The 26,704-nt window shown below is 39.4% G+C and overlaps 1 protein-coding gene across 12 annotated transcripts in view; it reads left to right on the plus strand.

The window, feature by feature from the left end:
• NCOA2 (nuclear receptor coactivator 2) overlaps positions 1–26,704 on the plus strand; it is a 304,968-nt gene that overhangs the window by 263,596 nt on the left and 14,668 nt on the right. For all 12 annotated transcript variants that reach the window (XM_023727750.1, XM_023727751.1, XM_023727747.1 and 9 more), the window contains 8 exons: positions 6,031–6,241; positions 8,667–8,873; positions 11,140–11,355; positions 14,996–15,125; positions 19,104–19,269; positions 22,081–22,359; positions 23,372–23,449; positions 25,509–25,743. In XM_023727750.1, the coding sequence (XP_023583518.1) occupies positions 6,031–6,241; positions 8,667–8,873; positions 11,140–11,355; positions 14,996–15,125; positions 19,104–19,269; positions 22,081–22,359; positions 23,372–23,449; positions 25,509–25,743 (1,522 nt within the window). The remainder of the gene's footprint in view (positions 1–6,030; positions 6,242–8,666; positions 8,874–11,139; positions 11,356–14,995; positions 15,126–19,103; positions 19,270–22,080; positions 22,360–23,371; positions 23,450–25,508; positions 25,744–26,704) is intronic.

A 26,704-nucleotide genomic window follows, 5' to 3' on the forward strand; every position in this document is an offset into this window, starting at 1 on the left:
AGCCTGAACTGCACGGTTAACAGACTTGTTATTTTGATTCAGAAAAGAGCCATTAACTGAGTATGAGTTTAACCTATTGCTAACTTATTAAGGACAGGAAGTACTTCAATGGCGCTGTTATACCTAAAGTAGCATTCTTTACTGCGTAGAGTATTTAAACAGCGTTTGTTTCTACAAGATTTCATAACCAACAGGAAACAGTGACAGAAAGTATTTCCAATATGTTTACTGACTTTTAAGTTATATACTTAGTTACACAATGGAGCATGGTTGACACCTTACCAAATGATACTCTTCTGTTCTTTCTAATGCTTCAGGGACACTTATGATGAGGATTGGAAATAGTCTAAAGAGAATTTCTTCTTGTTATTTGGCTCCATTAGAAAGGCAAACCATATTTTAAACTAGCAGTTGTCTTGAAGTTTTCCCTCCAAATGTGGTAGAATTATGAGACTGGAGGAACTCCAGAAAGCATGGCCCCCAGACTCTCTGTCAACCCAGAACTAAAACCATTCCCGAGGCCAACTCTTCAGACAAAGATTAGACTGGACTTCCACCAGACTGAGTCCAGTACAGCTAGATGTTGCCCGTCTACCACCACTGACTGCTCTGGCCAGGATCACAGCAGAGGGTTCTGGACAGAGCTGGAGAAGGATGTAGAACAAAATTCTAACTCACAAAAAAAGACCAGATTTACTGGCCTAAAGGAGACTGGAGAAACCCCGAGAGTATGACCCCCAGACACCCTTTTAGCTCAGTGGTGAAGTCATTTCCGAGGTTCACCGTTCAGCTGGGGAGTGGACAGCCCCATAAAACCAAATGGGACTAATGAGGCACAGCAGTCCAGGAACAAGGGCTAGAAGGCAGAAGGGGACAGGAAAGCTGGTGATAGGGAACCCAACGTTGAGTAAGGATAGTGTTGATGTGTTGTGAGGTTGTTAACCATTGTCATAGGGCAACATGTGTAGTAACTGTTAAATGAGAAACTATTCTGTTCTGTAAGCCTTCATCTCAAGTGAGAATAGCAGCACCATTGGAAGAGCGTAGTCGATGTCACTGAACTGTGCATATAGAAATTTTTGAAATCGGGTATCTTTGGCTATGTATATTTTCACCAAAAAAAAAAAAAAAAGGTAGAGAAGGGAGAGTGTTGACATGTTGTGGGGTTGTTAACCAATGTCATAAAACAATATGTGTACTACTGTTTCATGAGAAACTGTTCTGTAAGCCTTCACCTGAAGTACAATTTAAAAAAAAAAAAAAGATTAGACTGGACTATGGGACATAAAATGATACCCATGAAGAATGTGCTTCTTAGCTCAAGTAGATACATGAGACTAAATGGGCAGCTCCTGTCCGAAGGTGAGATGAGAAGGCAGAGAGGGTCAGGAGCTGGTTGAATGGACACAGGAAATCAGGGGTAGAAAGGAGGAGTGTGCTGTCATAGTATAGGGAGAGTAATTAGGGTCACATAATAGTGTACGTATAAATTTTTCTATGAGAGACTAACTTGAATTGTAAACTTTCACGTAAAGTACAACAAATTTTTTTAAAATGTGGTAGAATTATTACCAGTTTTTAACAATTTTATTTTAGGCAAATGTGGTAAATTATAATTTTCATTTAAAAAATTTGGAAAATTGTTTTGTGATTTATTATAATACTTATGTTATTAATAGTCATGTGTTCTTTATATTTCCTTTAGAGAACAAGTTGATTTGACACATGAAAAATTCATACAACTAGAATAATGAAAAATTAAAGAAATCAAGTTCAATTTTCATTTTGTAGAACTTTTATAAATAATCTTTCTGACACATTTTCTGCCTGAAATAGTTTAAAGTAACTATTCAGATTGATGTGGCTAATTTGAGCATTCAAATAGATGCCTAAGCAAAATTTTGAAGTATCTTGGCAAAGCATTTCAAAGGAGGGCATTAATCTTTTTGTCTTGCAAAGGAATTGTGCCTAACAAAGTAAATAGGCACTAGAAAAATTTTGGGAGAAAATTAAAGCTTGAAAATTTTTAGGGGAGGAAATGTTTGAACATCAGAAACTCAAGGTAGCCAAATCCATCCCTTGTAGAACTTACTTTTGAACACAGACGAAAATGCGATAGTCATAAAACTTTATTGCTGAACAACCTAAGAGCTATAGACATTCTGAATTTTATCTCCTTGAAGAAGAACATTTAAAGTAAACTTAACAACATTTAGATTATTAAATGTGTGCTCCAAACATTGACAAGGAGTCAACACAGGCAAATCAATACTGTCTCTAGTAGGGAAAACTTCATGTTGCATTTTTCAGGTGGTAAGCTTAATGGATTCACAGTGTCCATAGCTATTGGTCTCCACAGAACCAACTCCTTTTGATATATAACATCAAGAAGATTCTTCACGGCTTTCTTATGACAAATAAATGTTTTGTTACTCGTCAGAGCTGGACTGATTCACAGTTGAATTAGTTCTCCTCTTAAAATGGCTAAGATCAAAATTTGAAAATGAATTTTTTTTTTTTTTTTTTTTTTATGAAGGTTTACAGAGCACATTAGTTTCTCATTAAACAATACACATACTGTTTTTTTTTTTTTTAACAACAGAAATTTATTCTCTCACAGTTCTGGAAGCCAGACCATGAGGTTAGCAGGTCCGTGCTTTCTCTGAAGTCTGTAGGGGAAGATCCTTTTCTTGCCTTCTTCTGGGGCGCCCTCGTGGCGCAGTGGTTAAGAGCTTGGGTGCTAACCAAAAGGTTGGCAGTTCAAATCTACCGGCCGATCCTTGGAAACCCTGTGGGGCAGTTCTACTCTGTCCAGTCCTTGGAAACCCTATGGGACAGTTCTGCTCTGTCCTGTAGGGTCACTGTGAGTTGGAATCAGCGCAATGGCACTTAACAATAAACAACAACAATAGCTTCTGGTAACCCTCAGCATTCCTTGGCTTATGGCAGCATAATTCCAATCTCTGCCTCAGTCATCACGTGGCGTTCTTCCCTTTGTGTGTCTGTGTCTGTTCTTTTTTTTTTTTTTTAATATTTTAATGTGTTTTTGGTGAGAGTTTACACAACAATTAAGTTCCCATTTAACCATTTCTACACACAGATTATTCATTGACATTGATGATGTTTTTCACAATATGTCAACATTCTTAATAATTCTATTCTGGTTGTCACTTGAGTTCTTTTTTTTTTTTTTTCTAAATTTTTAATACATGCTTTTTAAGAATAAAAGTAAACCAAGGGAAATAATGGATTGAATTTTTTTAAATTATCTCCTGAAATAAAAATAATTTATTTAAACCATCCAAATATACTTTACCGTCCCATGTGTATGTATGTTATATTGAACTTATATTAGACTCATTAAATACAGGAGTAGATTAGAAAGGAAAGGTCATAATTTCTATCACTAGAAGTCTTTAAAACTTCTGCTGTCTGTCCAGGATGGTTTAAAGTATGATCTTATTTGCATAAAAAAAAAGGAAGTAAAAAGGAAAGGTAGAGTCTACACCTAGACTGTTGTCCATATATATTGTAAAAAAAAAAACTTTGTTTTACACATACATGAGATGGGGAAAATATGTCGTAAATATAAGAGCCTACATTGAGGAAAATAATATTTTTATTATTTTTTTATATGAACCTATTCATTTTATATGTTTCTCATCAAAGACAATCTGCAAAGCTTTCGCAAGAGGCCACTTATTACAGCCCATCTTCCTCACCCCCACACACGTACTAACCTTCAAGGGCCACCTTCTAAAAACACATTATACAAGGCAGCATTGTAGTTGGGAAACTTTGTTTCACAGACTGAGATAAACTGCAGCTTATTAGAGCTTCTTTGTGATCTTTGGAGCTATTTCATGATAAAACAATAAGGAAACATTTTTTCTGAGAAATTAATGGAAATTGTAGGAATGCCTATGAGGAATCTAGTTCAACATGAGAAAAAAGTTAATGTGGTTAAAGGAATTCATCATGTTGACTGAGTGAGTGCCCATTACCTTCCAGGCACTATCCTTGGTGGAAAATAAATGTTTATACTGAAAGCATCAATTTAATCAGTAAAACATGATAAAGGTAGATTATGTACAGGTACATTCAGCTTACACAGAGTCAACTGTATACATCCAGAAAAAAATGAAGAAGTGTAAGTTATTAAATAGTTGTTTGAAAGTGCAAGCAGTTTTGCCCACCATTCATCTCAATTAGTGTACGCCCTGGTTGGGTGAGCATGAGCTGGGTGATGTGGATGTGCTGGTGTTTGGTTCCCTGGCAGCTCCAGTAGTGTGAACACGTAGCCACAAGTTTTTTGTGTGTGTGTACAGTATGGCCCTTAACACAAACTACTTCATTTGGGGCTCAGCCGAAGAAATAGGAACTGTTCCCACTGTGGAGGGAAAACTAGCTGTATTGCACTTGGAGCGGATATCCAGTGAGGTGCCTTCCTAAGGAGTTCAAAGGGTCATTTTGTCTGTCTGTAATTTAGGATGTTAACTCTTACCTGAGTTAGATAATCTCCCATATTTGGTGCCCTTCTCTTGTTAGACAAAAGCTCAGGGTGATTAAACTAACCAGATAATGGTCTTGTATTTGTCCTGACAATTCATTACAAAGTCCCTGGAAAATAGATCTCCAAGTTATTGCTAAGCTCATTGTCTCTGCAAAGAATCAAATAAAATGTTACTTCAGTCTGCCTTTCCTAACTTGAGAAATATATTCAGTGAAAGGACATCCCATACAGATATTACATTTGCCATAACTTACAGAAATCTTAGTGGATCCAACCTTTACATGGGGGATAGGAATTATACCGTATATAGGATAAAAATGTAGGCCATTCCGTTTTGCTTTTAACGTAACCTCCTCATATCACAAGCATGCGATTTCATTTGGAATTGCCAGGGTAAGTGAAAGAGTTATTTAAATGAGAATGTAAGTCATGGTCAGGGATTCAAAGTTCATGCCAGTGAATTTGGAGAAGCTGCCTAACTTATGTTTTTCCACCTACACATCAAGAGAATCATCACTACTTTCTTCACTAGAAAGTAATCCTGGCATTTAACTTAGTCATTTTCTTGTGTGGTTGACTCTGTCTGATTTTAATGACCTGGCACATAGATAGGTTCTACTTAGAAGAATAGCTATAAAATCATTTTAGCTTCCTGAAAGAAAAGTACTAAGTATGAAATAATGGTGATACTTATCTTACTATTTTTATGATGGTAATTGAAAATGAAATTATAAAAAAAGTAAAAAAGCCATAAGAAACACTTCTATGGCTTCTGTGAAATCAGGTTACTAGGTATTATGATTGGGAGTGACCCGTTTTTATCCCGCTTCCCTACGTTGTTCCCCCTAAGCTGGTGAGTGAGCGAGAGAGCCAGTGTCCTTCGAAACTGGAAGTGTTAAGAAGAAAAGAAAGCACTTAAAATGAAAAAGCGATGCTCAGCTAGTTCAGGGTCGCTTCAAAGCTTACTTTGCGTCCCCCTCACCCCCAGCTCTTCCAAAAAAAAAAAAAATCCCTAAAAGGAAATGTTCATTTGCTAAAATACTGATTTAGTGCAAATTGGGATCTTATTTATTTTATACTACTTTGTTATTGTTGTTATTTCTTAGGGAGTCTTAACCTCATAAACTAGACTTGGACTCTGAGTCATACCTGCTCATAGTTAATTGGGAATATACATACTCGTGATTAATTGAGTGGTTAGCATAAAATAAAGAGGAATTTATAAATTGCCCACAAATCACAGTGCCGGAAGAGAGCTTTCTTTCTAATTCAGCCATTTCTCTTTTTACAGACGAGGAAATTGAGAACCAAGAGATTAAATTACTTGTCCTTTGTCAATTTAATTTTTAGAAAGATGACCAATTAACTGTTAGGCTTGAGTTATGCTGTATATATCTGCATCTTTTTTGTGCTTATGTGCTTTATACCAGTTAGGTCAATAAGTACAAATGTGCCTGCGGTACCACACAGTCCGCTTGGAGTGGGACTGGATAAACTCTTCTGTTTGTTAACTGCAGCCTGGCAGTGAGCTGGACAACTTGGAGGAGATTTTGGATGATTTGCAGAATAGTCAGTTACCACAGCTTTTCCCAGACACAAGGCCAGGTGCCCCTACTGGATCAGTCGACAAGCAAGCCATCATCAATGACCTCATGCAACTCACAGCTGAAAACAGCACTGTTACACCTGTTGGAGCCCAGAAAACAGCATTGCGAATTTCACAGAGCAGTGAGTATGAGATATTGATGGCTATGCCAAGAAAATCGCATATAATCACTATCAGAAATGGATTATTAAGGTCTAATGCAAACAGCTTAGTCACTTCAAGGTTTCTGTGATCAAATAGCACCATCTACCGTCCTGATCCTTTGAAGCATCATTTCAAAATGGAATCTGGTTAGCATGTTTTCTTAACATTCTCTTGTAGATAATTTAATCAACATGGAAGGAGACTGACCTACATCGATAGTGTTCTTCAGATAATTGTCATATTTCCCTTCCTTTCTGTTACTGCCTTCAGAAATGGAGTTTAAGATAGATTTTATGTGTTTTAATATATAACTGAATACTTAAAAAATAGAAAATCAAGGAGTTATGTGAACTTTTTAGGATAATATACTATTAAAAATAAGATTCTTCTCAAAATGTTTAGTCATTAAACATGAAAGGGCTACACACCTTAAAAATATCTTGCCCTGTCCCTCAGGAGTCCTCATGTAAACATCAGTTTTACATGGAACTTTATCGTGTAAAAGTTTTCTAAGTGTATTTTAAGCTGTTTAATTTAATATGAAGTTTGAAGACCTTACACCATCCATTTATAAGCAAATATATTTTTATCATTTTTTCATTGTTTTTATTTTATTTTAGGTCCTTTTAAGTTTAATATGAACTCTTTCTTCACTGTGAACATTTAGTTTACCAACTTGATGTTACCCTAAAGTTGTCCAACACTTTGAATGGAAGAAAATATCTTTTCTGTCCCAAGGCCATAATTTATAGAAAGTTAAATAACCTCTTCAGTGTTAATTGTAACAGAATGATTTTTCCCTGTTCAATATATTATAATAGATATTATTTAAAAAACTTAGATTTGTGGCTGTTGTAATTCCTGTTCTCAAACCAGAAAAGGCAACCATCAGCCAGGTCACAGAATATCTTTATTTTTTTCTCTTCTCAAGTGATTCCTGGCCACTCTGAAAAGGGTAAAACGAAAGATGAGTTTTTACTTGTTACTTCTCAAACCTGCCTCGTTTCTTGGGGAAATACAGGGTTGATTGTGGACCGTGGGAGACTGCAAAGTTGAGAAGTCGATAAGAAACAGTCTAGGTAGTTTATTCCTACTAACCAAGGAGATCATGAAGGCCTGTGTGGGGAACTTAACAGTGTCTCCTCTGTTTGGACCTCCTAATGGTGTTCAGATTATGGAGTGATGACCAGGTAGCTGAACCTGCGGAGGCCATGATTAAGCCTGTATATAATTTCTGTTCCCAGCCCTACTTTTTCTAAATATTTTTTTTCTATTAGTGATTATTAAGAACTTTTTCTTTTAAATGTGCTATTTCAGACTTCACTATTTCAGAGAAAATACTAAAATTAGCCCAAAATTTTCTAATATTTTTGTATTTTTTTAATTTAATAGCATTGTTATCAAATTGGAGCCCTGGTGGCACAGTGGTTAAGAGCTCGACTGCTAACCAAAAAGTCGGCAGTTTGACTCTACCAGTCAAGGAAACCCTATGAGGCAGTACTACTCTGTCCTATAGCGTCGCTATGAGTCAGAATCGACTTGACAGCAATGGGTTTGGTTTTGGTTTGGTTATCAAATTACTAGTTGTCTGTATAATAGTATAATGCACTAGCATAGTGCTTAGTACACAAGAAATTCTTGTGAATTAACCATAAAAATACTGTATTTTTACACAGATAACACACACCTTCTATGTTTACCAACTGCGCCCTCTTCCTCTGAGGTATTGTGTAAGCGCCACTATGCCAATTTTTTTTTACAGGTTGCTTTCAAATCTAAAAGTATCTAGAATTTAAACAAACTGTGCTTAGAAGAGTAAACAGGGCCCTAAAGCTTTAACCTAATACTGACTTCAAGTAGCGAACTTTACACGTCAAGATTTTACTCTCAATGAGAGTAACCACTTTCAACTTAATTCTCAACCTAGGAAAGTGTCCAGTTGAGACATGATATTCTAACATCCAAACCACGTGTGTGCGGGTTTGGTGCTGCATGCAAGAGATGTTTATAGCTTCATAGCTGTGAGAAAGTAATACTCCTGCATTCAAATAATATAACATGAAATAAATCATATTAACTGTTTACTTAGAAAATACAGTTGAATGTTAGAAATTAGTATTAAGGAGAAAAATATATAGTAAATAGTATTTACAATGGTCTCTCTTTTTGTTCTTCCTCCCCAAAATTTTCAAGAATTAGAGACATGTTGATTAGATTACGAGTTTACTTTCTGGCACTGCGTATGTTCTTTGTTGGTGAGTTTGTCTTTTGTGTAGGCAGTTGGTCCCTGACAAGCACATTGTTGTTCTTTTACAGAAAAAAATTTCCCTAAACACTACTACTGTTACTATTCTTTTCCATTATCTTATATTAACCTTCAATTTTTATTTGTTTTCTCCGTAGCTTTTAATAACCCACGACCAGGGCAACTGGGCAGGTTATTGCCAAACCAGAATTTACCACTTGACATCACATTGCAAAGCCCAACTGGTGCTGGACCTTTCCCACCCATCAGAAACAGTAGTCCATACTCAGTGATACCTCAGCCAGGAATGATGGGTAATCAAGGGATGATAGGAAACCAAGGAAATTTAGGGAACAGTAGCACAGGTAAGGGCTCAAATGCACTGCTCCTCTGTTGGTGGGTTATTAACTCAGTGATAATGATGTATTCATCCACATCAAACTAGCACATCTTTCAAGTGATTTTTTTATGTTAGAAAGTAACATCTGAAAGTAAGAAGATTCTACAGGTTTTCATTGAGTGGCGAATGAAGCATTGAAAATATTCAGTAAGGCTGAGCATTTTATTCTGTGATCATTTCTTTTATAAAGTTTCTAATCATTAATCTTAGAGCCTAAGCTGAATTATTTTGCTCTTATTCCAGTTACTTTTCTAGAAAATTTAGTGGTATGTATAAGATAGATTGATGATTGCTAGTTACCAGTGATAATCTGCCAATATCCCAAAAACTTCCTATTAATTGATGATTTGTATTTGGAGAATTTCAGAATGAAAGTTTAAAATTCAGCCAACCTTCAGTATTTTCAGTTATGCAATTCCCATTCAGAAAAATGCTGAGTGAAAATGAAGAACTGTAAACGGTAGCGTGCCTAGTCTAACAACAACGTTTAGATCTGGTCCAGGGCTCTGTTTTTGAAGATTTATGAAGTTGCCTGTGATCTGATTTGAACCTTGACCTGCTACGATTTAAAGTGTCTGCCAAGTTGCCCAGACACTTTCCTCAGTATAATCCCCGCTATAGCAGCAAACATATCCCCAAACTTCCATCCAGTTCAGTCTAGAAATCATTACAGCAACAGTGATTGTTACTGCCACCATGTCCTATACCCTAGGACATCTGTTTATTATGGATATAGCAGTATGCTAAGTTTTCTAATGAAGAGCTGTTGCAATTTACAGCTTTCTTCATTTTTCTAAATGAGATGCAGAAGACAAAGACATGGAAAGAAATAGATATTATTAAAAAAACTTAGATTTGTGGCTGTTGTAATTCCTGGTATTGTTTTAGCTTAGACTGGGCAGCCTGTATATATGTGTTATCACTGGTGTCTAGACTGTGAAGATCATACAACGCTTAGCACGCCATTCAAGAAAAAGAAAGAGTGAAAGGGAATACCCATTATAGTTGCATTAATATTGTTGAATTATGAGTGATTTTCCTTTCTACTTTCTAGACTCTCCATAATCTTGTTACATTATTTAGGTAGTAGATTTTTGGAAAAATAACATGCCTGTTCTCCTATAATATCTTTGTATAGTTCAAATCTAATCTTAAAATGGTTTTTAAAATATGTAACATTGTTCTAACCTTTTCAGTTGAATTAATTACCCTTCACCCTTAATCATTCTAATATAACACGTTCTCATTTCACAAGAAACACCCACAGTACATCTTCTCTCCATTTGTTAGGCATACCCTATTTTTAGTTGTTTACCATAATTAAATGAGAGTAAGCCATGTATTTGAAGGCAGAACCTATATACATCCATCATAAAACACTCCTAAATGATTTCATTTCGGATTTCCCCCTTTAGAATATCAAGTCTTAGCAAATGTTTGACCATTACCAGCATCCCGGGGCCAGGTTAGACAGAGTAAACCCTTGATCCCACCTGGCCACGCTGTGCTCTTACTGTTTTGTGTGGTCATGTGATTGCTAATAACTTAATTATGAAAAGATTTTTACAAATCTGTCCTAACCTATTTTGGATGAGTATAATCACAAATGTGATGGTCTGGGTTTATTGAAGAAGTAGTGTTTCCCCTGTCTTGGCTATAAAGAACTTTAGTAAATATCAGAAAGATCGTGTATTTCCCCCATGCCTTAGAGGCTACCTTGGTCAGTTTTGAAGTTTAACAAATTCTAATATTCTGAACGGAATTTCTGGCGTTTAAAAGTCTAGCATAGTTTTACAATATGTTCTCTGTGATTTTGGTTTATAATTAGAGTATTGATTATTAGTTTTTACCTTGTTCCTCTTAGCCTCCCCTCCCTTTTGGAAAGTAAAGCATTGACGTGTATATCAGCTAATGTGATTCACTTCCTGAGGAAGGAAGTTGGGGTTATCCACACACCACAGCACCTGTTTCTAACTACATATGGGAACAATTTTAACAGCTTTTCCGAGCTATAAAGAGTGGCAAGTCCATGTTGTGACAAATTTGTAGTAATTGCTTAGTTGTATTTTTTAGCAAAGGGCCCACGTCTACCCAAGGGAGGGGGCTAGCTATTGCACTGACTGTGTATTACAGAACAATTGTCTTGTAAAGAGTATGATCATCTGGTGCTAATACATGCTCAGTATGTCTTCGGTTACTGCATTGCTCAGTTTTCTTTGGCTTGCATGCAGGAATGATTGGTACTAATCCTTCCCGGCCCACCATGCCATCTGGGGAATGGGCACCGCAGAGTTCTGCTGCTAGAGTCACCTGTGCCGCTACCACCAGTGCCATGAACCGGCCAGTCCAAGGAGGTATGATTCGGAACCCAACAGCCAGCATCCCCATGAGAGCCAGCAACCAGCCTGGCCAGAGACAGATGCTCCAGTCTCAGGTCATGAACATAGGTAAGGTAGTTCCAGTGCTATCCGTGCTTTAAATTTTCATAATTTCTTAGAAGGCAGTAACAGTGCCTTAAGTTCTTTCAAGACTTTTTCTCCTAAATTGCAGTTTAGGTAATCCCCCCATGTTAAGCTGTCACTCTTGAGATTTTACCAGAACTCTGTATAGAATCGTAGAATCTCAAAGGATTTCCAGGTACAGAAGAGAACTATCTTTATGATGCTTTATTTTCATTGAATTACCAAATTTCACCTTTTGGGGATAGTGAGTTAGAGTGTCATACTATAAAGGTTATATGATATTTAAAAAATAAAGAAACAACTGCATGATACAGCAGTGCTTCCTAAATCTGGATGATCATCAGAATCATCTGAGGAGTTTAAAAATGCAGATTCCTGGGCCACCACCCTACACTGTTGAGTTAGACTCTCCCAGGTCTTCTCTGAAAGTGCGGGATCTCCTAGAACATCTCATACAATCTGATGATCACTAGGATTCTATCTGGATACAGTTCACGTGTTATTAAAATTAATAGTCTGATATACTGTATAATTCCACTTGTATGAATGTCCAGAATAGGCAAATCTGTAGAGACAAAAAGTAGATTAGCAGTTGCCTAGGGCTGGGGAATTGGAGAGAGACTCCTGATGGGTATGGGGTTTCTTTTCGGGTGTGGGGGATGAAAATGTTCTAAAATTGATTGTAGAGATGGTTATACAACTCTGACTATTCTAAAAACCACCGAATCGTACACTGTAAATGGGTGAATTGTGTGGTATGTGAAGTATATCTCAATAAAGCTGTTGCATTAAAAAATTAATGGTCTCATAACCCTAACTCACAAAAAAAAGACCAGATTCACTGGCCTAAATGAGACTGGAGAAACCCCGAGAGTATGGCCCCCAGACACCCTTTTAGCTCAATGGTGAAGCTACCTCCAAGGTTCACCATTCAGCCTGGGAGTGGACAGCCCCGTAAAACCAAATGAGACTAACGAGGTACAGGAGTCCAGTGACAAGGGCCAGAAAGCAGAAGGGGACAAGGAAGCTGGTGATAGGGAACCCAAGGTTGAGTAAGGATATTGTTGATGTGTTGTGAGATTGTTAACCATTGTCATGGGGCAACGTGTGTAGTAATTGTTAAATGAGAAACTATTTTGTTCTGTAAGCCTTCATCTTAAGTGAAAATAACAGCAGAATTCGAAGAGCATAGTCAGTGTCACTGAACTATGCATGTAGACATTTTTGAAATGGTGTATCTTTGGCTATGTGTATTTTCACCAAAAAAAACAAAAGAGGTTGAGAAGTTAGAGGGTTGATATGTTGTGGGGTTGTTAACCAATGTTATAAAACAACATGTGTACTTCTGTTTCGTGAGAAACTGTTCTGTAAGCCTTCACCTGAAATACAATAAAAAATAAAAAAAATTAATGGTCTGTGCAACTCATACTTGAGATGATTTTCTTAATCATTGGCATATTAAGCTTCTTGTTCTCTTGTACATTAGCATAATTCAGATAAGTTAATGTTTATATACTGTCTTAGTTATCTAGTATTCCTATAACAGAAATGCCACAAGTGGGTACCTTTAACAGAAATTTGTTTTCTCACAGTTTAGGAGGCTAGAAGTCTGAAGTCAGGGTGGCAGCTGTAGGGGAAGGCTTTCTCTCTCTGTCGGCTCTGGAGGAAGGTCCTTGTCTCTTCTGAGCTTGTATTCCTGGGATTTCTCCATGTGGCTTTGGCATCGCTTCTCCACCATCTCTGCTTGCTAGCTCGTGTTTAATCTCTTTTATATCTCAAAAGAGATTGACTCAAGATACACCGGTCACTAATCCTGTCTCATTAACATAACAAAGACAACCCATTGCCAAGTGAAATAATAACCACAGGTATAGACGTTAGGATTTACAACACATATTTTTGAGGGACAGAGTTCAATCCATAACATACACTTTTTCATGTACTTAGATACACAGTGAGTAAGCACTAAATCACAGAAAGATGTCAGGATTGTTTTGACAAGATAATCCAGAATTCTCATCCTACCTGGCATCAGTTTTCTTACTTAGTTATTTAATTGCTTGGCACCTTTGGGCTTATTGTTTCTGAGACGACCTTCATATCTCCTTTCTCCGTTGAATGTACTTTGAATTATGAGACATTCCCAAATATAAGTTGATGTAATTTGAATGCTGCATAAAAAATCACTATGTTTCTATGCAAAATTAGTCAGAATTTTAATTTGTCCTCAGTCTTCCTTCACTGAAGAGTACCTAGTTTTTAAGCTTGAAATATGGCTTTATTGTGTAGCTAAATTTTTCTGGTTTTTAATAAACTCCAAAAAGCCATGAACTCAACAGAAAATGATCTCTTGTAATGGAAGACAGGAGTAAATGAAGTCTACAGATGATGATCGTAATAACACAGCTGATATCATCCATTAGTTTTAAACCTCTAAAAAGAACTTGTAAGAAAGAACACAGCTGAGTTCTCCAGGCCTCCTGTCTGCTCTGCCCTTGCTTTGGCAGGAGAACTAACATGAAGCGTGATTAAAAGTTAAGGAAAAATTCAGGATCAGTACTTTTCAAAAGTGTGGTCCAAGACCCCAAAATCCTTTCAGAGAATCTGCGAAACCAAAGCCAGTTTCATGGCACTACTAAGGCCTTATTTGCTTTCTTCACTCCCGTTCTCTCACAAGTGTACAGAGGAGTTTTCCAGAAGTTATGTGCTGTGTAATAAATATCACAACAGATGTTGTGCATGAGCAGATAAGACATTCTCATTCTCTTGTATTAAATCCGGATGTTAACACAATCTCCAACAATACAAAGCAATGCCACTCTTCTCACTAATCGTTTTTCCGTTTTTTATTTAAAAATCTTGTTTATATTAACACATAATGGATTTATTATTATGACTTTTAAATTAATAAATGTTTTTCAGAAGTTCTCAGTTTCAGTTTCTAATACAAGCAGTTCCTGGATTATGAATGTCCAGTTTAACGTACAACCCGTAGTTACGAACCAAACCCCATAAAGCTTATATTAAAAATTCAAGGTACATACAGTGATTCGTAATAACAAACGTGTTACTTTGTAATGTGCATCAAAACATTATTATTATTGTTACTGTATTATTATGTTAAAGATGTTCTAGTGTGTTTGGAAGTATTTCTTTAATGTTTTTCATGCACAGAAAGGTACACTATATACTGTATACTAAGACAGTTGACTAACTGATGTTAGGTATAAACTGTACCTAACTGCTCCAACTTACGTACAAATTCAACTTAAAGACAGACTTAGAAATGGAACTAGTTCATAATCTGGGGACTGTCTGTACATTAAATGTCAATGAGATATAATCCATATAAACAAAAGCTTCTTCAAAGAGTATAAAAGGTCCTGAGAGCAAAAAGTTTAGAGCCACTAGTCTAGATAATCCCTAAAATAGGTGATTTGTTTTTTATTTTTATGTCCTTTAACTCTATTTCAAAACAAATATTCTATTTCATTATTTCCATCTAGGTTATTATTGCTTCTGTCTTTTTCATTTTCCATAAACCAGATATTTTACAAAGCAGAAAAAGATACTTCCTTGATTACAAATTGTAAGGTTTCTATTTTTTTTCTTCTCCCTATTTTAGGGCCCTCTGAATTAGAGATGAATATGGGGGGACCTCAGTATAGCCAACAACAAGCTCCTCCAAATCAGACTGCCCCATGGCCTGAGAGCATCCTGCCTATCGACCAGGCATCTTTTGCCAGCCAGAACAGGTGAGTCCAGACACCCAGGAGAAGTGGCTCGTAAGTTCTGTGAGTTGATTTAAATCTATGCTACAAGCTCATCTTTCTCTTTTGAATACTTAGTGCCTGACCAGTGTTCATTCATTCAGATAACATTGCCTACTGGGGAGGGAGTTGGGGGAGAGAGAAATCCAAAATTTGGTAAGACCTAGGACATGCCAAAGAAGTTACAATTTAGTTGGAAAATAAAATATGCAAACTAATAACCATGCTGTGAGGTAGTATGCAGTATAAATGCCAAAAGAGAAGTAAACTGTGTTTCAGGAGACCATCCAATGAGGGTGATTAGAGACGCTTCAGAGCCGTGCAGAAAAGGTATGATTTCAGGAGGCAGACGTGCCCAGGAGCCAGTCCAGCTGGCAAAGCAGTGTACAAAGGTCCAGAGGTTACAGAAGCAACAACACGTGTTAGAGTAACAGGGAGTGAGCGAATTTTAAGCCAATATCGACAGGGTCTGTGTAAAGCAGTATCAGAAGATACAGCTGAACGAGTAGATTTGTAATAAAATAGTCTATGGAGGATCTCAAATACCAAACTCTGAGGAATGCAAACTGTTTTGTTAAGCCATTGAAAAAGTTTTTTGAACAAGGAAAGGGTATATAATCAAGTTTGATGAAGTTTCTGCTTTTCTTATTGTCAGTCTAATTATTTTTGTTTCTTTGTAAGTGATATTTTCTTTCTAGCTGCTTTTGAACTAGTCTTTGCCCTTGATGAGTTGTAGTTCCATGCAGTATGTGTAGGTGTGAACTGTTTATTTATCATGCTTGGTGTTTGGTAGGTGTTGTGCTGTTTTAATCTGCAGATTCATGTTATTCCTCAGTTCTGGAAAATTTCTAGCCATTATCTCTGTACATCCTGCCTTTCCTCCATTTTCCGTAGTTTTTCTGGAATCCTGATAAGGTACATGCTACACCTTCTCTTTCCGTGTTAGATTCTTTTTCCTTCTACCCTCTTAATTGATGTGTTTTCCATCTTGTCCTCTGTATTTCATTCAGCATAATTCATATTTAGAGTCTAGTTTACTAATGAGCTGTTTAGCTCTGTTTAACCCAGTTATATTTTTTATTTCTAAAAGTTCTATTAGCCATTTTTCGTTGTCTCTTAGTGCTTTCTCACTTTTGTAATTCTGTATTTCTTTAAAAATCACATTCACAGTTATTTTCTATTCTTTATCTGATAATTCTAATATCTGAATTACTTGTGGTTCTGAATCTGATGATTTACTGTCACTGGTGGTGGCCTGTTTCCCTGTATATTTTGGTAATCCTTCCTAGGGAGTTCATGGTTGATTTTGATCAGTGAAACACCAGGGGCCTACATTAGGATGCTTTTCTCCAGAGAGGATTTGCCTTTGTCTCTGCCAGAAGCAGCAGTCACTGCTGATCTAGGTCCACTCCGGCATCTTTCCAGGTTCCCTCAACTTAATCCAACAGGCTCAGGTAGCTCTTTTACTTTGCTGTGGCCCCAAACCCCAGCTCTCTTCTGCTGTGTGAATAAAAAGCACCTGTTGTCAGTGGCACAGTGGATGCTCAAGTTGCTTTGTTTTTGTTTGCGTCTTTGAGAGTGCCCTACTTTGCTGCAAACCCAGCATCACAATAAAAATTGTTGTATGTGTAATCTAAGTGTTCAGCACGGCACTCAACATACAAGTTCCACAGGGGACAGTGAGGCCTAAGTGATGGTGCTGCTTCTGCTGGGCTGGGCGGGCAAAAGCCTCAAGGCAGGGAAATTCGTTAGGGGTCTGAGCAAGAGGCAGTGTGGGAACTTAAATGATGCAGGTGACGTTTTCCATAAAGTAAACTTAAGAGGAAAACTTAGACTTTTACAGTTATTCCTGAAGAAATTTGACCTAGAGGCTCATATGTAAAGAGTTGGGACCAGAGGCTCAGTGAGGACCTTACTGCAGACTGAAAATTTTGTCCTTTGGGGATTATTAGTCTAAGTCTGTAATTATGTAATAAGTCCTCAAATTCAGAAATGATATGAGTCTGCAGGGTTTCTGAAATCTCACAAGGGTGGAATATATTTCCAGAGCCTCTTACTTGTTCGTTTTAAAACACAGGTTTCAGAGTGAGTCCACTCTGGGATGTAACACTTTGTCTTGGTCGACATCGCACAGGCTCAGGATTACGATATGGTACCTGTTTTCCTTTCTGTATCCTAGGGAAGTAATAAAGGAATCAGAGGATTCAGTGAAGTTTAAAAAAACAAAATAGTAGAAGATGACTGTGGGCACGCCACTGGGATATGTGAGAGAGGTTTGGAGCTAGAGCTTCTTTGCTCAGGGAAAAGAAGGTGAAAGGAACTGCTTAATAACGGTCTCAACCCTTTGGTGACCCAATTATTTTCTGCTTTGAATTTTTTGTTGATACCATGTCTTTTCATCAATGGAAGCAGGCTGAATCACCGAGTGTGTCTGAATTTTTCGTAGGTAGTATGGATTTTTTTTTTCTTGCCTCCTCCCACAAGCCCACGCTGAGTGTCCCTCGGTACATATGATGTACCATTAATTCTACCCCAGAGTCCACTGGTACATATGTGTAACAAATCAGAATTTCTGTTTTTCCTTCCAGAAATTCAGACACCTCATACAGTACCCTGTAAGAACAGTAATCTGTGCACACACACGCCCATGTCTTCGGTTTCAGTCATAAAGGCCCTGCCTTGCAGCAGCACGCACTGTCAGTGGTATGGCAGCTTCCCAATAAGCTCCAGGGGCTGAAAAAGTCCATGGTCGCTGCATGCACCAGCGGGCACAAAAGGTTAAGGAAATAAAGAAGGGTACTCAGCTTGTGTATTCCATCCACGTAGGGGGAGAAGCAGACGACTACTTTTTCTCAGACTATGAACTACCTACCTCCGGGGTCTTGTTTAAATGGAGATTGCGAATCACCGGGTGTAAGGGAACGGGGGACAAGAGTCTGGGTTTCTGACAGACCCCCGGGTGATGCCCACTGCCCATCCCCTGGCTGCACTTTGAGGCAGTGGAGGAATAGACGCAGGAGGAGACTCTGCAGTGAGTGTTCCCACTGAGCTGGCCACAAGGGAGGCCGTGTAAGCTCCAACCCTGGAGCCACTTGGGGACAGAGCAGCGTGTAAGTCACCCTCGTCGTCATACTCGGAGGTCGTGATTTTCTCAAGGGCCTTCCAATTCCCAATTTCACGGTGTCGGCGAATCTTGTGCTTTTTCTGAATATGTTTGTTTGGTATATTAAAAACCCACCTGTTTCCGTGGGAACGTGTACATAATACAAATGTAGTAAAATAATTAAATCCAGCAGCTGATGGTTGTTTTGTATGAAGAGTCAAAGATCAGTTTCTAGGGAAAACTAGGCCTAACGTTATGATTTTTATGTTGGCCAAACAGATGGAAGTTCTGTTAAGACAAAAACGGAAGACTTCCAGATTTATGCGTAGTCCGTTTACAGAGTGAGCTGTTGGGTTTGCTGAGCCAGTCTCTGTGACCCGGCACTGCCCCCTCCTGTTGTCGCTTCTGTTACCATCTGATGATTTTCTCTTTCGAACTGTGTGGACAGAACAGCATTTTTACCACTTTTAAAGTTATTTCAGTTTTCCTAGCCACTTATCCCACGAAGCAGTGTGTGTGTTCGTTATTTCGAACCGTTGTATGTTTAACTCATGTTTTTAATATAATAGGCTTCGTGGCAGTCCCTTCTTAAGTACAAGTTGTCTGTAAGTCAGATGTTTGTAACCCGGGGACTGCCTGTAAAAATAAAAATCATGTCAGATCCCTAGATTGTGTCCTGCCTGTACTAGGCACTGAGTAAATCGTATCTCTTATTTCAGACTGTCATTTGGCTCTAAGTTGGGCTGGTTCAGTAGTTTACATCAGACCCTGGAAGTCCAGTGATACTTTTGTTTGTAAGGAAAAGTGTTCTCTAATCAGCTTCCTTGTTCATAGGACCAGGACTGTTTGTGTCTTCACAGGCAGCCGTTTGGCAGCTCTCCTGATGACTTGCTGTGTCCACATCCTGCGTCAGAGTCCCCAAGTGATGAGGGGGCGCTCCTGGATCAGCTGTATTTGGCCTTGCGGAACTTCGACGGCCTGGAGGAGATTGACAGAGCTTTGGGAATACCCGAGCTGGTCAGCCAGGTATGTGCCATGAGGAAGCTAATTAGGCCAGGCATTCTCGGGCACAGACGTCTTCATTTTCTTTTGTTCACAGGGAATCTGCAGCCTGCTTCTCAATACTTTTTAACCTCCCAATAGACCAGCTCTGTTTTCTTTCTCCCCCTTTGCTTGTCACTCTCCCGTAAACATTTGCCCAGAAATGGAGAACACTGAGAAAGACCTTAACACATGATTGGGGTTATTGAGCAGGAAGGCAGAGGCTCGAGTCCAGCTCACCTGGTGTTGGCACTGGCTCCCAGGAAAGGCCAGACAAGGAGCAGAGACTCAAAGACTAGAACCTTCCTTCCTGCTGACCTACAACTTTATCATCTCAGAGCTAATACGCTCACCTGTAGCCTGCCATCACTGTGCTAACCTTATATCCTTGAGCTAGTTGTGCAAAAGAGTTTATTTTAGAAGTAGCTGAGGCTAATTCATTATTTTACCTGTGTGTGGGTTTAGCCCACAGTAATGCTGGAGTATTTAAGAATAAATGGGAATATGAAGAAGTAACCTTAGCATGCTTGTTTTCCTTTGAGAGTACTTTGAGAGTACTTTATAGCAACAATATCATCTGAATCTGGCAGTTCTTAAAATGGACATAAATATACAGTTAAGTTGGTGTGAAGCAGTACATCCTGGCTTACTGTTTAAAGAGTAACCTAGAAAAAACTGTCACCTACCCTCTTTTTCACTGTCCTCCTCTCTACTTGGCATGAATCATCTTTATTTCTTATTATCAAAAAGTGATGAGATCTAATTCTTGGACGTGTGATGTGTCATCAGGGTCTGTGAGAGGGTGATGCAGAGTCATTGGAGACTTCTATGAAGCATTAAAAATAGTCTTGTCATAATTCCCACAGCTTAACAGACATAAGTGGGAGTTAAGACTCGACAGTTCATACTGAGAACAGCAGAATGGAAAGAAATGACAAGGTTACATGCTATAACCTGAAATAAATCAAGAAAGGAAAATGGAGTTTCAATCTTTCCTATGTGGCTGGTTTGCTTTGCTTTTAACATTAGTTAGGTTTAACATTTATTATTATCCTTCAGTATGTCAAAGTGACATTTAAAATTGCAGTCATTGGGTTTGCTGAGTGACTTATAACATTGTTTTATCAAAACTGGTGTCATTGTATCATTTAATATTTTTAGTCTCCTTTTTTCATTTATTTGTATTATTTTCATTTTTTATTAAATTACTGAAATATGATTACTAGATAGAGTCAGCGGAAGTGTACTTCGTTTGTACTCGTAGTTGTAAATTTCCGTAATTAAATGTTTCTCTGTTTGAGATGGGTACATACTGAAAAGTCGGGGGTAGTTTGCGTGTGTTGTCAGCAGCAATTCAACAAGGAATGGTTTCCCCTGTTGAGGCCCCATCGCATTTTTAGCACCATCATCGGCCCCTGATCAACACAGGTAAACTGGTTTGAGGAAGGCCCAGCAAGTTACCAGGCTGACAAATCCTTGAGAGTTTTTGTTGCTGCGGCGTCCTCCCCTCCTTCCGTTATAATGTCAGGTTTGTGGCAGTTGCTCCTAGAAGTAGAAGAGGAGGAGTGTAACCAGGCACACCCTTTCCCTTCTCAACGTAGGCATTTAAGGCCACCTGGACCTGAAGTCTTCCCCTTGCAGAAGTTCTGGATTTTCTACACCTCTCCCACCTGACCCAGAAAGATAAGCTAGTCCTAAGAAGTCCAAAGTGACAGACACATTAGGTGTGTCTAGTAGGTAATAAGAGGCTGGTGGTAGAATGTGGGGCATGTGGGAGATTCTGGCCGCCGCAGAAAACAAGCAGGTGAAGACAGTGCACCACATGGGTGAGGAGCCAGGTCCCAAGTCACACGCCTGGACGGGAACCCATTACTTACTGGTTGGATAGCTGTCTCGCGGCTCGCTCCATGGCGCCAAGCCTCAGTTTTATCTGTAAAGTGGAGATAATGATGGTGACTGTCTCAGCACTGCTCAAGTATGTTGTCCAATTAAAGTGATTTATACAAGGTGTGAATAATCAATCAAAAACAATAACACTGACTGCTCTGGCAGGGATCACAATAGAGGATCCCAGACGGAGCGGGAGAAGGATGTAGAACAAAATTCAAATTCACAAAAAAATACCAGGCGTACTGGTCTGACAGAGACTGGAGGAACCCCAAGACTGTGGTCCCAGACACCCTGCTAACTCAGAACTAAAGCCATTCCCAAAGTCTGCCTTTCAGCCAAAGATTAGACAGGCCTATGAAACAAACAATAACACGTGAGGAATGTGCTGCTTTGTTCAGTCAAGCATACGGGACCCAATGGGCAACACCTGCCCAAAAGCAAAGACAAGAAGGCAGGAAGGATCAGGAAAACTGGACGAATGGACATGTGGAATCCAGGGTGAAATGGGAAAGGGGGAGAGTGCTGACACATTACAAGGATTGCAGCCAGTGTCACAAAACAATTGGTATATAAATTTTTGAATGAAGGGGGAAAAAAAGTAACAAGTTTAGAGGATATTTGCATTTTAAAGTCGAGGTCAGTCTCTGGTGGATTGAGTAGGAGGCATTCCCTTGGAAGAAGTGTTGCTGGGAGCCCAGCTCCACCCTACTACCTTCCTTGTGTAACTGGCCCTATTAAACAGAGATATGTTCCAGAGGGAAAAGTGGCATCAGCCTAAAAATACCTCTGTGTAGTCAGCAACGTATAACAAGCTTCAAATATATGTCAGTGAGTGAAAAGAGCCTGATATTTACTTTGCTGTTTTTAGTGGATTTATTTATGCGTTATCTGGGCCTTTCTCTTCAGAGCCAAGCGGTAGATCCAGAACAGTTCTCAAGTCAGGATTCCAGCATCATGATGGAGCAGAAGGCCCCAGTTTTCCCACAGCAGTATGCGTCTCAGGCGCAGATGGCTCCGGGTAGCTATACCCCCATGCAGGATCCAAACTTCCACACCATGGGACAGCGACCTAGTTATGCCACACTCCGAATGCAACCCAGACCAGGCCTCAGGCCCGCTGGCCTCGTGCAGACCCAGCCAAATCAACTGAGACTTCAACTTCAGCATCGCCTCCAAGCACAGCAGGTAGGGTTTTCAGTCGGTACCCGGACAGGCGGGATGGCAGCGGTAGGGGATGGACGTAGGGGAGGTTGATGTGAGATGGCACAGCAATCTGTGTGACGATTGGAGGGCTGTCTCATTCCACACTTTCTTGGAGGGTGAAAACTTTTCCAGGATGATCCTATAATTTTCATACTCCTTTTGACTTCCGTTCTTTCTCCTCCACTAACTCTAACATAGAGCATCTATCCTTTGATATCCTAGTTCTAGGAGCTCTGGTGGCACAGTAGTTAAAGCAATTGACTGCTCACCAAAAGGTCAGTAGTTCAAAACCACCAGCAGCTCTGTGAGAGAAAGATGTGGCAGTCTGCTTCCGTAGAGATTTACAGCCTTGGAAACCCTGTGGGGTCACAATGAGTCGGAACTGACTTGACGGCAGTGGGTGTTATTTACTAGCTAGCAAATCTTGAGCTCTCTGAGCCTCAGTTTTCACATCTATAAAATAGAGGTTTTGTACAGATAAAGGGCAATATGTATATGTTTAAAGGGCCTGGCACAGTGCCTGGCTCAAAGTGAGCACTCTGAAAAACTGCTGTCATTTCTTCTTCTGATGGCACAAATAGTCACTGTTAGCTGAGCCGTGGCAGAGCAGCGCTGCCTTACAAAATACCTGCGTGGCTCAGGAAGATGTTCTCCCACGGCATCAGCCTTAGATTTCTGCAGTACAGTAAATAATAATACTATAAGCTTTAAAATCCGGTCTCATTTTTATGAGTGATCACTGCTATTTCTCCAGTCTTCCTCTTGGCCTCCTTTTCTGATCATTCTACCCCTTTTTCCAAACAGTCCAAAATAACTTCTCAGTTATAAGCTGATCACTAGTTTTAAATGGGAATTCACCTACCAACCATGTGACTTTAATATCCAGCAGCATGCTGATGGGGGCTAGAGGGGGCAGTTACTTGGGAAAGGTCATTTGAAATAAAATATATGCTGTTTGAAAAAAATGTATTGATTCCTATGTGTGTGTATTTAGAATCGCCAGCCACTTATGAATCAAATCAGCAATGTTTCCAATGTGAACTTGACTCTGAGGCCTGGAGTACCAACACAGGTAAGGGAGCTGACAGCGGCAGCCTCAGCTTTCAAGTTCTATCTCTTTATTGTGTCCATTTACCTTCTCTTGTCATTTCTTCCTCCCCAACATCCTGAGTAAAATAACACAGTGGCTCACAAGATCTGGATCGGCACCTGTAATGTCACCTGGTTACTCATCTCTAGTCTGTCGATCTGTAGTCACCTCCTAAACACTGCCATTTATTGCCAGGCACAGGCGATTCTCGTCACTCACGATCGTTACGTTCCGTGATGTTGTTGCAGACACTGAATTAGTGAACACTGAACCCCAGCTCTAGGGGAAATACAGGGCAGGCTCCTGCAAACCTCTGGTCACATTCTTGTCAACTGATCGATGCATAACCTTGTTTTATGTATGTTTCTGTTTAAAGACACCTTATTTAATTTATTGTTGATTGGTTAACATTGAACTCACGGCCAGCAACACTATAACTCATGCCCGAGCAGAGCCTGTCTCCATAAGGCACATCAGTCTTCTGAGCTGTGGGAAACGTGGCACTCATTGGACCGTGGAAAGGACCCTCGTTTAAGTAAGAGAGCTAAAGCAAGGAGGCAGAACGCTGCCTTGTTCAGCCTCAGCTGGAAACGCACACACTGGGCAACTCAGAGTTTTTGCAACTCTGTGCGTCGTTGGGGAAGCGTAATTAGAAACAGAGTCTCCTGCCGACCCAAACAAAACTGTCGACAGAAGTAGGACAGTTTTGTTTTTAAATAAGCATCAAACCTGAGTATGCTGTGCATCTCAGGAAATCTGCTAAAGAGACTGCCGAGACAGAAAGAGATTTTATCCTTTTATAGAGACAAGCTAAGGCAGCCCCTGTCAGACATGTTCTCACAGCAAATGACAACTAGTCCTCAAGTCAGAGGACTTGACAGCACCGTTTGTCACACATAGCTCATCCTAAATTCACCTGGGAGTTGGGATAGCCACCTGTGTTTGCGAACTGCCTTTACCAAAGAAAAAAATTAATTTCTCATATCTCCATCTCTGGAGGTAGCTGTACACCTTGGAGCCAAGCCCCAGTTGAAGTCAGGCTTCTATCCCCTTGGAAGACTGGGACACGGGCACTGTCTTCCTTGATTGATTACAGATCAGAGATGGCTTCCAGGTCCTTGAGGAAACATGCCTGGGTTGCACAGTTGGCAAGAGGCTTGTTTAGCCTTTGCAAAGATTTACACACATCACAAAGAGGCAGAGAAAGACTTATTATAATTACAACCTTTCTAACATAAACGTTGTAAGAAAAGTGGCAAGTGGAGGAGGCCTCTTCTCTTTTTTTCTACAGAGGGAATTAGCCTTTCTTTCTTTTTTAGTTCTAATTTGTATTTGCCCTTAGAGCATGTCCACAAATGATTGTGAGAATGCCCTAAGTATTGATTTTGGAGTTACAAATAAATTTTAGTGAGTAGGCAAATTTGTAAATAGAATCCGTAAATAATGAAGATCGACTGTGTTGTTAGGACGCATAGACAGCCTTATCCCTCTTAGTGACAGCAGCATTGTTACCCCTCCTTCCTTCCCTCTCTCATTTCCTCCTTCCCTTCCCATTCCATTCTGTCCTTGCCTCTTTATTGGATTCTTATCAGCCCCGCTCCCTGCTCTCCCCTTTCTTCCTGCCTCTGAGCAGCCTTTGCTAACGTGCTCCAAGCCACCTTTTGGCACAAGGATTTGTTTCTCTTTAGACCTGAGTGTCCCTTGAATGAGACCCTAAACTGCCATCTTCAAGGCTTATATCACAGTCTTGATAGGACTGGTGTTATTGGAGGTCCTTTAGGTAACTGTGTCCTCTGGAAATTAGTCCAAAGTTAATTGACATTAAACTTAACCATGAAAGCCGTAACAGGGTTTCGAATAATCATGTCATTTCCATAGAACTCAGACAACCACATTTTCGACCACCAGTTGTTCAACTCTAAGATGTTCTTTCCAAATAATTTTCCGTGAGACGTACCATCGGTTATTCTGTCTGTGATAGTTTGTTTTTCAATCTGTGTGTACCCCCAGTGTTTTCCTCCATATATTGCTTCAATTTCAGGGGCCTATTAATGCACAGATGCTGGCCCAGAGACAGAGGGAAATCCTGAACCAGCATCTTCGTCAGAGACAAATGCATCAGCAACAGCAAGTTCAGCAGCGAACTTTGATGATGAGAGGACAAGGGTTGAATCTGACACCAAGCATGGTGGCTTCTGGTGGTATACCAGCGACTCTGAGCAACCCCCGGATTCCCCAGGCAAACGCACAGCAGTTTCCATTCCCTCCAAACTACGGTACTGGACTTTCAACCCCACCACCTTTCACCAGTTCTTTCTCCCCGGTGCCCCCCAGTCCTGGGTCACAGCTCCTCTCTCACAGCTCCTTGCATAGCTCCCAGATGACTCTGGCTAACCAGGGGATGATAGGAAACCCGGGAGGACAGTTGGGGCCTGTCAGGAGTCCCCAAGTCCAGCACAGTACCTTCCAGTCTCTCAGCTCAGGTACCACCTTTTCTCTGAGTGCAGGTCTTACTTTAAGAATGACCGAAGTAAGTGTGTGTGCGTGTATTGTATCTGTCTGTCGTGTGTGTGAGTGTGTATGAATATATATGTTCATGTCAATTTCTGTTAACACAGGCACATTTATATTTGTATTTGTTTATATTTGAAAGCCTCTGAGTCTGACTGAAACAAATCAGTAAACATATACAAAATGTTGAAAGACATATATAAATTTAAAAATTAAGACATTCTACAACTTTTAAAAAATGAAGTCTTTAAGGATTATACCAAATCTTTAATGAGTACGTAATTCTTGAGAAGTACTATATATAAACCACAATGGAAGAGCTCTTCATTTTCTTCTTATTGATTTGTTGTTTAATGTCAGTCTTAAGAGATAGATACCAAGCGTGTAATGTTATAAATGTTAATATTTGTAGTGCATGTCATGTTCAATTAATAGTCGACATATTGATAAAAGTGCTTACATTAACGTTAATATTAAAAATTACTCTCCCTGCCTTGTGCCAGCGTCATCTACAAATAATTTTCAAGTGTTTATATTGACTAAATTCAGGATTCCTATTTCTTTATAGAAACAAAGAATTTGCAGCTTTCTTTCTGTGTGATCTTAAATTTTTCTTTTATAGTTAATTTAAATGATTCATTAAATTGTGCTTGCTTTACTAATCTTCTAGGCAGAAATGTGCTCACCTTAATGTCATCCTTGAAATTGTCTAAGAAGTTGCCTCCT

The sequence above is a fragment of the Trichechus manatus genome, unplaced genomic scaffold, assembly GCF_000243295.1.
Source record: "Trichechus manatus latirostris isolate Lorelei unplaced genomic scaffold, TriManLat1.0 scaffold00018, whole genome shotgun sequence".
Lineage (NCBI taxonomy): Eukaryota > Metazoa > Chordata > Mammalia > Sirenia > Trichechidae > Trichechus > Trichechus manatus.